The sequence below is a fragment of the Trichosurus vulpecula genome, chromosome 6, assembly GCF_011100635.1.
Source record: "Trichosurus vulpecula isolate mTriVul1 chromosome 6, mTriVul1.pri, whole genome shotgun sequence".
In the NCBI taxonomy this organism is placed as follows: domain Eukaryota; kingdom Metazoa; phylum Chordata; class Mammalia; order Diprotodontia; family Phalangeridae; genus Trichosurus; species Trichosurus vulpecula.
The window spans coordinates 274,771,802-274,783,696 of record NC_050578.1 but is presented as its reverse complement, the minus strand read 5'-3'; the positions used below and the strand labels follow the sequence as shown (position 1 = coordinate 274,783,696).

Genomic DNA, 11,895 nt, shown 5'->3' with positions numbered 1-11,895 from the left:
GCAGGGAAGGGAAGGAAGGAGCGCCCTGCCGGAGCTGCTGCTGAAGGTCCCCCCCTTCCCCGTGTGGCCCCTGCGACTGCGGGGGGGCCCCCGCTCCCGGCTCTGGGGGGCGCTGGCGGGCGGCGGGGAGGGGGCCGGGAGCTCCGTGCGCTCCGCCTGCCTGCACCGGCCGCCCCAGCTGCTCAGAATGACATCAAGTCACCTCCCCCCGCCCGCCCTGCGCCTCCCCGCGGGGGAGAGGGGGAGGGGGCTGCGTCATCCCTGCCCGGGCGGCCCGGGAAATGTAGTCCTGCTCGGCTTAAAGGCGCCGGTCCGCCGGCAGCCGGAACCCCCGCTGCCCAGCACGCACCCAGCGGCGCTTGGCCATCGTCCGATTCAACTCCATCATTTGACAGATGGGCAGACGAGAGATGAGGAGCAGAAAGAATACTGACTTTGGGGTGAGGGGGCTTGAAATTAGATCCTTACTCTGCCTGCCACCTGGGTGAGGCAAGCTGCCCCTTTCTCCGGGACTCAGTTTCCTCATTTGTAAAATAGTATTGAACTACATGGTCTCTGTTGGAATCCCCGGCTCTGTAACGCTGGCCTTCGGCATCCCAGGCGGTCATTCGCCCTTCGCCTTGCGGGGGTTTCCCCCTCTGGCAAAGGCGGAGGTGGACTAAAAAGTCCCTAAAGTCCCTCCCTTCCAGCTCTAAGCCCATTACCCTTTTGTCTGCCCAGATTAAGCAACTAGCCAGGCCCCGGAGGTGAGGAGGGGTCTGGAAGGTCGGTGCTCTGGGGGGATGAATGAACTGAGTGCCTAGCTGGGGGGGGCCTCTGGGGGCCAGTTAGTCCAAGCCCTCCATTTTACAGATGAAGAAACTGAGTCCCAAAGAGAGAGAGAGAAGGCTTGGCCCAAGGGTGGAGTTCTCTTCCCAAATCTGTCCTCTATTCCCATCTGACTTCATAGCACTTATGTCCTAATGCATCATATTAGACATGTCCATTTTCTCTCATACTAAAGAGTAAGCTTCTTGAGGGGCTCCTCCTTCGAGCCAGCATCTTAGGCATCCTTTCTGTACCCAGTACAGTGCCCCATTAAAGACATATTTGTGGACTGAATGATGGGATTGGGCCGGGGAGTCCAGGCTTCCTGGAGACTTCTCTAGACCTAGAACCCCCAGCCTCTGGTTCTGGGTAGCTGGGGAGACCTATTCAGCCTCCTCAGAACTTCAGTTCCTCTGAAGCCAGCGGCAAAAGCGTTAACCTGAGCTGATCAAGCCAGGGGCCGCTGGGAGATGTAGTTCTTCTGAGGCTGCCGGGAAATGAAGTCATCCTGGGTCCTGCAGTCCCCCTCCCTTCCGCACAGTCTTCAGTGACATCATAGTCTCAGGATTAAAGGGCCAGATTGGAATGGCAGGGTGCTTGACTAACCCCGCCCCGGGCTCGACTCAGCCCCCCTCCCTGGGAGGAAATGAATTGATGGGGACCTGAGTCTGGGGGCCAATGGAATGGGGAAGGAGGGGTGCTCATTGCAAAAACAAACAAAACACTAGAAGAAGCCACTCAGCCACAGCCGAGAATGCCAGGCGGCTAGCCATGGGGGTCCCTCCTAAAGTCCTGGGCCCCTTCCCAAAATCCAACCCCCCAAACCTTTCCCCTGCATCCAGAGCCCTCCAGACTGTTTCTGCAGAACCAAGCCCTTCCCCCCAGACTTCTTCACCCCTTATATGCAGACTCTCCCTCCTGCTTCTGGCCCCTCTCCCTCCATGCCCTGCATCCCAAATACCAACATGCGACCTTTGCCCTCTCAGCATCTCATGCTTCAGCACCTCAGTATCCCTCGGCTGAATGAACTGGACCTTGTTCCCCATAAGTTACTGTGTGGTCAGTTCCAAGGAGGGCAGCTTGTGGGCTGGGGGAGCATGGGCAGGGGCAGGGGCCTGGGAGAGAATGGGGGCCCCGTGACGAAGGCAAAGGGGCTGGGGGGCCTGCTGGAGAAGGTGGGAGGGTGGGGGCGCTTCCAGATGGTCTACTTGGCCATAGTGTCTATGCCCTTTGCCTTTGTGAGCACTCACAGCTTTCTGCAGAACTTCACAGCCTCCATTCCCGACCACTACTGCAGGAGCCCCAGCGACCTATGGCCGGTGGATGCCCAGGGAAAGCCGGAGAGATGCCTCCGTTTCCGAGGCAATGCTACCAACGAGACGGAGGCCTGTGTGGAGGGCTGGGTGTACAACCTCACCACGGTTCAGAGCTCCATCGTTACTGAGGTACCAGCGATGGCCGTGATGGTGGTGGCTGGCCCCCTGCCCCCCTCCATGAGCCATTTCATCAGAGCCTCGTGACAAGCCTGGGGGGGGAGGCTGTTACTTTCTCCATTTTGCAGATAAGGAAATTGAGGCTCAAACTGAGGGTCACACAGCTAGAAAGTGTCTAGGGCAGGATTTGAACTCAGGTCTTCCTGTGTGTGAGGCCCTGTGCCTGGGGCTTTGAAGGTCACCAGAAGGTCCTGTCCTCCTGGAGCTTATACTCTAGTAAGAGCATGAGAAACGCTCCAGAAAACAACTTGATAAAGAAGTGAGGTATTGTGAGAGTTCAAGGAGGGAAACATCTCTTCTGACCTGCAGGGTCGGGGAAGCAGCCTTCCTGGAGGAGGTGGGCTGGACCTGGAGGGATGGGTAGGACTTCAGTGTGGGAAAGATGAGAGCATGGCAGGCAGAATGCCTACTGTGTGCCAGGCACCATGCTAAGCCAGTTATGGGAGGGGGTGGGATAGACTGTGAGGGTCCTAAAGTGGGGGGCAGGGGAGCATTGTGAAATCAGTCTGGAAAAATGGGTAGGGGCCAGACTATAGAGAGCCTTGAATGCCAAGTAAAATCACTCCTTCATGGAACCCTCGATCTAGAGCTGGAAGGAGCCTTTGAGGCAGGCATGTCCAACCCCTGTCACTTTGCAGATGAGGAAACCATGAAGGTAATATGATTACCCAAGGTCACAAGGTAATAACCGATCAATGAGCACTTATTAAGTTTTTACTGTATACCTGGTACCCAGCTGTATATCCTGGGGATGCAAAAATGCAACACTCCCCCCCCCCCCCGAAGAAGCTGGCCTTCAGCCGTGACAGAACAGAGAGACGACTGGCCTTGGGGTCAGAAGGCCCTGGGTTCAAATCCCACCAAAGGCACTCACTCGTTGTCTGACCCTCAGAAAGTCACTTTACTTTTGTGCCTCAGTCTCCTATCTCTAACATGGCACTGGTAGTGGAATCAATGGCCTGGAAGTTCCCTTCCAGATACAAAGCTAAGATTCCATGCCTGTGTATGTATCAGTATCTACAAAGTGGAGAACAGACAGATTTGGGGGCGGGGGAGGGCACTAGAAGCAGGGTGGGAATCCGCAAAGGCTTCAGGTGGGAATTGTTTCTTAAGCAATCTTGAAGAAAACAAGGGATTCTGATCAGTAAAGGGGAGATGGGAGGGCATTCCAGGCTGGGGGGGCAGACAATGCAAAAGCACAGAGGTGGGAGTATATTTGGTACACAATAAGTGCTTAATAAATGCATCTTCATTCATCCAATAAACATTTATTAAGCACCAATGGTGTTGTGGGCACAGCCCTGAGCTGACACTGAGAGATAGGAAAGATTAGTGGAAGCCACTGTCCTCCTGGAGCTTACAGTCCAGGGAGGAGAGAAGCCAATGAAGAAGTCTTTAAGGAAAGATTATTACAAGATGAGGGCCTGGGAGGGAGGGTGATCTCTTCCAGGGGAAGTCTGCTGCAGAAAGATTGGGGAAATTGGCTGCAGGTCCCCAAGGCTTCTGAGCAGTGTGTGATGGTAGAGGCAGGCAGGAGGAGGCTGCATCCCCCCACTGGTCCTTCCAGGGCCTCCCCCTTTGGACTCCGTACTCCCTCCTGACTCCCTGGGCCTACTGCTTTCCCGGGCATACATGCCTGTGCCTTACACTCCACCAAGAACCTTTTCATGGCCACGACCCCCCACAATAGCCCTGGAAGGTGCAGAGGGGAGACTGAGGCTGAGACATGTTGTAAGCTCCCCAAGGTGCCTGGTGGCCCGGCCAGCCCAGCTCAGTTCTCCTCCCTCCCAGTCCAGCCCCTCCCCACTATTTTCCTCGCCCCTCAGTCTACGTACATAGGCAAGATGCTCTCTCTCCCCCAACAGTGGGACCTAGTCTGCAGCCTGAAAAGCCTCCAAGGCATGGCCCAGTCAGTTTACATGGCAGGAGTGTTCCTGGGTGCCATCATTTTTGGGGGGTTGGCTGACAGGTGAGCATCGTAGCAGCACTGCCTGGCTGGCATCCCTGGGGCTGAGGGTGAATTAGGAATGGTCCCAGAGTGGACTAGACACTCTTGGAGTATGCCAAAATTTCCCATCCCTAGGACCTGGCAGCAAAGGCTGAAGCAGCCCTTCTCAGAGATGGGGGTGGAGGGGTAAGGATTCCTGCCCAAGTAGCTGAGACCACTTTTGGGGCATCCAAAGATAATCCCCCAGGGCCATGACTTGGATTGGCCAGACTGTTGCCTTTCCTACTGCCTCACCTGGGGGGGTCTCTCTCTCTCCCCAGTTCTGGGGGTTTGTGGGGCTGCTTCAGCCCAGACTGCCCTTTAACCCTGGCCCCTGCCCCCCCCCTCCCCCGCCAGGTTGGGCCGAAGGACCGTCTTCCTCTGGTGCCTCCTTCAGGTGGCTTCTCTGAGCACGGGGGCAGCCCTGGCTCCCTCCTTCTCCATCTACTGTGTCTGCCGCTGCCTGTGTGGCTCTGGCATATCTGGGATGGTACTTAATGGAATAGGACTGGGTGAGTGGGGGGGAGCAGGTGACTCGGAGGGACTGAGGGTTCCCCTGGAGGCTTGGCTCAGGCTCCAGGCTGAATGGGAGGCTGGGACGGATGTAATGGGTGGCAGGCTTCCTTTCAGCCTCTCCCTGGAATGGAGTTGCGGGTAAGCCTCCTACCGAGACACCCCCTGACTTTGACATTTGATGCTCCAGATTCAAGGATCCTCCCATCTCTGACATTCTGTGCTCCCTGATCACCCAGGCTTGCTGGATGACTGTCCCCTTCCCCCTGATGTCATGAGAGCCCCCTTGCAGAGACGGGCCCTGCCAGGGTGGGGGGCAACAGGCCAAGCAGGGAGGGTTGGCACCGTGAGACAAGGCTCTCTCTCCCCCCAGTTCTGGAGTGGACACCACCTTCTCACCGGGCAACGGTATCCGGCTTCCTTTCCTTTGTGCTTAGCCTGGGCCAGCTCAATCTGGCCATTTTGGCCTTTGGCCTCCGGCGCTGGAGGCACCTGCAGTTGGCTGCCGGGGCACCGTATGCCCTCTGCTTCCTCTGTAGCTGGTGAGCACCTTGCGGGGCTGGGCCCTGCCACTAGCCATGGGGAGGGGTACCAGAAGACTCCCCCTCCAGCTGCCAGGCTCCAGGGTGTGGGAGCGAGCTCGGTCAGGCTACGAGCTGATCACTGTGCAGGTGGCTCCCAGAATCTGTCCGGTGGCTGATGGTGAGGCGGCGCCTTTCTGGGGTCCTGAGGTCCTTGAAGATGGTGTCATGGATCAACAGGGTTCCGGCAGCCAGGGTCCAGCTCTCCCTGGAGGTGAGGAGGCGGAAGGGAAGGGGCTGACCTAGCTCCAGGCTTTGCCCACCAGAGTCCACTGGATCCCGCTTCTGAGACCCTTTTGTTTTCCCCATAGATGCTGGAATCAGACTGTTCCCAGGAAGAGGTAGAAAGAACTCCAGAGTCCTCTTTTCTGGACCTGTTTCGGTCCCGGGAGATACTGGCCATATTGGCATGTATCATGGGCATTTGGTGAGTGAGGTGGGGAAGGAGACAGAAAAGCCAGGAAAGTTTGGGATGGGGCTGGGGGAACAGAACATCGGTGAGAGACTTCCATGGCAAAGATGGAAGGGAGATGGCGATGGGGGGGGGCGGGGAGAGCAGGCTCATCCCTCATTTCCCCAGGATCTTGGTTCTAGAGCCAGAAGGAACCTCAGAAGTCATATGCCCAACCCTTTCATTTTACAGATGTGGAAAACTGAGGCCTAGAGAAGCAGTGACTCCCCCAAGGTCACCAAGGTGGGTGGGTGGGCGTATCTCCGGGCCACAGCTTCTCTGCAAAGTTAGGAGGCTGGGCTGGATTTCCTGTAAGGTTCCTGGAATTCCACAAACATTTATCAAACAGCGTGTCTTCTGGCCAAAGTCCTCTGGAGAAAAGGAGGGGAAGGGGACAATCTTTGGATTAAATGTGTAAGATTGAGCCTGGGGGGAAGCCCCCTGTCCACACAATTCATGGTTACATGCCTTTTATGGGCCCAAGTTTGGGGCACCCTATGTGCGAGCAAACCCCAGCCTTTGTGAGTGGAGTCTAAGGCTGCTGCTTGAGCACCTACTGTGTGCTTATTTTAGGGAACTCTCTTCTTAAAGGGGGCCACGAGGCTGATTTTTTTTGTAAAGTAGTCATCTGAATGTGACAGGTAGAAAGAACCCTGGAACACTGAAGGTCAGAGCTAGGATGGACCTTAGAGCATAAAACATCAGAGATAGAAGGGACCTGGGGACACAGACCACAGAATATCAGAACTAGGAGAGACCTTGGAACATAGAACATGGGACATCAGAGCTAGAAGGGACCTTAGAACATAGAACATGGAACATCAGAGGTGGAAGGGACTTTGGAACACAGAACGTCAGAGGTGGAAGGGACCTTAGAACATCAGAGGTGAGAGGGGCCTTGGAACATAGAGCATAGAACATCAGAGGTGGAAGGGACCTTGGAACAGAGAATATTAGAGGTAGGAGGGACCTTGGAACATAGAGCATGGAACATCAAAGGTGGAAGGGACCTTAGAACATCAGAGGTGGAAGGGACCTTGGAGCAGAGAACATGGAACATCAGCACTCAGAGGGACCTCGGAGGCTGTCCAGTCTGGCTCTTTCATTTGACCAATGAGGAAGATGAAGCTCCAAGCAGTGATGACCAATATTGCAGTTGTGATGGTGCCTTTTGGGTTAATCCCCCACCTTCTTATCCCTTTCTCCCTCTCCTCCCAGGTTCTCTGCCAGTTTTGCCTTCTATTCTCTGGCCCTAGACCTCCAGCGTTTCCCTAGGGAAGATCCCTACTTGGTTCAGATTATCCTGGGGGTTATAGATCTCCCCTTCCGCCTCCTGGTGCCCAAGCTGGCTGACCGTCTGGGGCGCAAGCTCACCCTGTCGTCCTGCATGGTGCTCGGAGCGGGACTCCTTCTGGGGGCCATTCCAGTGCCACAGGGTGGGTATGGCTGGGTTGGGCCAGAGACCACCTGCAGAGATGTGGGGGGGTGCAATGGATGGGCTGACCTTGACCACCTCCGATGGTACTGGGAGCTTGAATACAGACTTGAGACAACTTTGGTGGCGAAAGCCCTTGGAAGGCAGACCAGTGATACTTGGGAGGATCCCAGGCCCCGGAGAAGGAAAGCTGGGGATGCCATGGGAGGACTAGGGCAGCCTAGGGAGGGCCAGGGCGGCTGAGGGAAGCCTGGCCTCTAGTACCAGTTAGGACATGTCCTCATGACATGAGCTTCATCAGATCATCTCAGGCCCCAGCTCCCTCCTCTCTACATGGAAGTACTTCTCTGCTGTGATGATTTCATAAACCTAAGGGAAATTCTCCTGGCTCAGATGTTCTAGGTTCTAAGCCCACCCCCCACCCCTCGCCAGCTCTGACCGCTTGGTCCCTGCCCCATCCTTTCCCCTGTTCTCCCCAATTTTCCCCCGGTACCCTGGGTCACCATCCCTCAAAACCTCTGGTCTGGTTTGATTCCGGATTCCCAGCAGAGCTGGGCCACCTTCGGATGGGGCTGTGTGTGCTGTCCAAGGGCTTCATGTCAGCTTCCCTCAGCTGCAATATTCTCGTCGCCTCCGAAGTCTTCCCAACCTCCCTCCGGTGAGTCCCGGGCTTTCCTCCCTCTCTGTCTCCCACACACCTGAAATCCTCTGGAGCCTTGGCAGGGTGGGAAGGGCCAGAGGGCTCTGCTATGCAAACATCTATTAAATACTTACTGTATGAGCGGGACACACTGTGTGGCCTGGATCCAGGTCTTGGCTTAGCTACTCTGAGCTGCGTGACCCTGACAAGGCCATTTGTCCCCAAGAGATGACCTCCGGGGGTCTTTGTGCTCTAAATCCTGGGACCTGTGTGTCAGGAATTCTCCTATGACCGCATGTGCTTGTGTGTGTGAGCATGTCTGAGCCTGTACCCTGACCCCACCCTTTCTGCTGCTTTGCAGGATGACTGGGATGGGGGTCACCAACATGGTGGGCCACCTGGGAGGTACGGTGGCCCCTCTGGTCCTGCTGGCAGGCCCTACACTCCCCCTGTTGCCTCCCATCCTCTTTGGTACCACTGTTCTGGCAGCCAGCTTCCTGGTTGTCTTCCTGCCAGAGACAAGGGGTCTGCCCCTGCCTGACACCTTGGAACAAGCTCAGAGTCAGTAGGTGACCTCCAGCCTTTCTCGGAGGAGATCCTGTCCCATAGGACCTTCCCAGGGGTTTCCTCCTCCATCCTTTTCCCTAACACTGTGTACTTCACCCCGGAGCCTGAAGTGGCCTGGGTACCTTTGGCCCAGGCTTAGTGACCCCCAAACTGCCTGCTTACGCACTCAAGTTCTGCTGACCTCTTCTGCCCAGGTCTCCAGAGCTCCCTAAGGGGAAAAAGGGAGGGCACCAAGCCTAGAACAAAGGTCAAACTTCCCTCCCAACCCCAGGGTCCGGAGATGCTGGAGCAGATTGCTGAGAAAGCCATGGCAGGGGGCCCGGCCCCTCCAGACCAAGCTCTAACATCCTTGGGAAGAGATGATCTTGGAGATGGAGCAGGGAGAGGATGGACGCTCCATCATGGCAGAAGGTTCAGATGCCAGTTTGGCCACTTCCTCTCTCCATGACCTCGGACAGGCCCCTGGATGACCTCAAAATCGCCCTGCTCTGGGGCCCTTCCTTCTTCCCTACTCTACAGAGGGAAGTCTGCAAGTGTACTTTCCCCGTCTGGGGTCAAGCCTCAGTGACAGATGCTTATTACACATTTGTTGATTCACTCCCTAGACATCAAAAGCTCCATTCTAGTTACAAAGGTCTGTGACTAAGTATGAGAAATGTGTTGCACAGACAGCCCATGTTATATTCGTGTGACCCTCTGGGGTCTCCCACACTCCCTCACTGCCCAGCCCAGGCACCTTTGGGAAGTCTCTGGAGCGAGGGCCTTAGCAGGGATGTTGATGAAAAGATCAGACACCCTCGTGGGTCCCCCTAGCTCCAAGATCCTGGGATTCTGCTTCCTTGGGACACGGTCACAAGGCCTGCCCCTGGATGGTTCTGGAGTCACCAGAAGCTGCCAAGTGGAGGCTGAGATGAGGGAGGGGAGATTCTCAGATAAATAAAAGGAATGCACCCTGGTGGGTCCTTTTCCCATTTTTATGATCTCTTTGAGATACAGCCCTAGAAGTGGTATAGCCCTTTGGGCATAGTTCCAAATTGCTATCCGGAATGGCTGGATCAGTTCACAGCTCCACCAACAATGAATAAGTGTTCCAGTTTTCCCACATCTTCTCCAATCATTTTCCTGTTTTGTCATGTTAGCCAATCTGACAGGCGTGAGGTGGTACCTCAGAGTTGTTTTCATTTGCATCTCTAACCAATACTGATTTAGAACATTTTTCATATGACTATAGATACCTTTAATTTCTTCCTCTGAAAATTCCCTGTTCCTATCCTTTGACCATTTATCAACTGGGGAATGACTTGTATTCTTGTAAATTTGACTCATTTCTCTATATGTTTTAGAAATGAGGCCCAGCTTTCTGCTTCCCTTCTCATCTTGGCTGCATTGGCTTTGTTTGTGCAAAAACGTTTCAATTTAATGTAATCAAAATCATCCACCTTGTATTTCACAATGTTCTCTGTCTCTTGTTTGGTCATAAATTCTTCCCCTTTCCATAGATCTGACGAGTCAACTATTCCTTGCTCTCCTAGGTTGCTTATAGTGTCAGCCTTCATACCTAAATCATGTACCTATTTGACTTGATCTTGGCGTAGGGTGTAAGATATTGGTCTATGCCCAGTTTCTCATACTGTTTTCCAGTTTTCCCGGCAGTTTTTGTCACTGAGTTCTTATCCCAGAAGCTGGAGGCTTTGGCTTTATCAAAGAGAAGATGGCTATAGTCGTTGACTGCTGTGTCTTGTGTACCTGACCTATTCCACTGATCCACCCCTCTGCTTCTTAGCCAGTGCCAAGCGGTTTTGAGGACTGCTGCTTTGTAATACAACTTAAGATCTGGTATGGCTAGGCCACCTTCCCTGGCATTTCTTTTCACTAATACCCTTGATATTCTGGACCTTTTGTTCTTCCAGATGAATTTTGTTTTTTCTAGCTCTATAAAATTTTTTTTGGTAGTTTGATTGGTATGGCACTGAATAAGTAAAATAATTTAGGTACAGTTGTCATTTTTATCATATTAGCTCAGCCTACCCATGAACAACTGATATTTTTTTTCCATATATTTAGATCTGACTTTATTTGTGTGAAAAATGTTTTGTGATTGTGTTCATATAGACCCTGGGTTTGTCTTGGCAGGTAGACGCCCAAATATTTTATAGTGTCTGCAGTAACTTTAAATGGAATTTCTCTTCCTATCTCTTGCTGCTGGACTTTGTTAGTAATATATAGAAAAGCCAATGATTTATGTGAGTTTATTAACTAATTATATTTAAATAGGTTTATTTTTAAATCTTACAGAAGCCAGGCTAAGATCCCTTGGAACAGATGGTCTCAAAGTACTGTCTTGTTTTCGAATTATGTTTTCACACTTGCATTACTGTTATCCTGTTCAAAAGCATTTGAACCCCTGGCCCGGGCACTAGGCTCTAGGCTCATTTTTTTTTTTGGAGGGGGGAAGGCAGGGCAATTGGGGTTAAGTGACTTGCCCAAGGTCACATAGCTACTAAGTGTGCCATGTGTCTGAGGCCACGTTTGAACTCGGGTCCTCCTGACTCCAGGGCTGGTGCTCTGCTCACCGCACCACCTAGCTGCCCCTGGGCGCACTCTTGACCCCCACTTTGGCCCGATACCAGTTTTACCTGGGTATCATCACATCTCACGATATTAGTGAAAGGCCAGCCTCAACCTCCACAAGGTGGCAGCAAAGGGAGCCCTGGACCTGGAGCCCTGCCTCAGACCACGTAGTAGCTGTGTGACCTTGGACAAGTCACTTCACCTGTGTGGCTCAGTTTCCTCAACTCTAAAGTGAGAATGACAGTAGCCCTCGCCTCCCATACTGGCCATCACTGGGGGGAGGGAGGCTCTGCTCAGGTTTTCCTTCTTTCTGGTCTGACTAGACCCATACCTCCTCCCCTCCCCCACCCATATTCTCCCCAGCCCAGTGTTTGTGACACTGTCCAGCCTCCCGGTTTTCCTCTCACCTCTTGGCCCCCTCCTCATCCCCTTCCCTAGCTGTGGGTGCCCCCCACATCCTCGGTCCTCTTCTCCCCCCACCCCAGTCCCTAACACTGTAACTTCATCAGCTCCTGTGGGCTGATGGCCTCACACAGGATGGGCCATCTACCACCTCCGAGCCTTTGCCCGTGCAGGGCATGCTAGGGTCCGGCCCAATACTCCTCCCCGCCTCCCAACGGGAGGCTACTGGAGGGCGAGGGTGGGGGCTCCAAAGGCGCCTTTGGGGGAATTGCCTCTTACAAAGGTCTTATCTCAAGTCACGCCCTTCCCACCCTCCCGGCTCCTGGAGCCTCCCAGGTCAAGTTCTTGGCCCGGCGTTCAATGCCCCGCCCCGCACCCTTCCCCTTGGCCCGGGCTATCTTTCCAGCCTAGACCCAGGCACTGCCCAGGAGCACTCCCTGGCCCCTGC

The 11,895-nt window shown here is 54.1% G+C and overlaps 1 protein-coding gene across 1 annotated transcript; it reads left to right on the top strand.

Moving 5' to 3' along the window:
* Window positions 1-1,904: 1,904 nt before the first annotated feature.
* Window positions 1,905-8,818, top strand: LOC118853521 (solute carrier family 22 member 20-like). The gene is made up of 10 exons (XM_036763646.1): window positions 1,905-2,252; window positions 4,166-4,269; window positions 4,645-4,799; window positions 5,174-5,342; window positions 5,472-5,595; window positions 5,693-5,808; window positions 7,051-7,268; window positions 7,817-7,925; window positions 8,269-8,472; window positions 8,746-8,818. Exons 1-10 carry the CDS (start codon window positions 1,905-1,907, stop codon window positions 8,816-8,818), a joined length of 1,620 nt encoding a protein of 539 aa, XP_036619541.1.
* The last annotated feature ends 3,077 nt before the right edge of the window (window positions 8,819-11,895 follow it).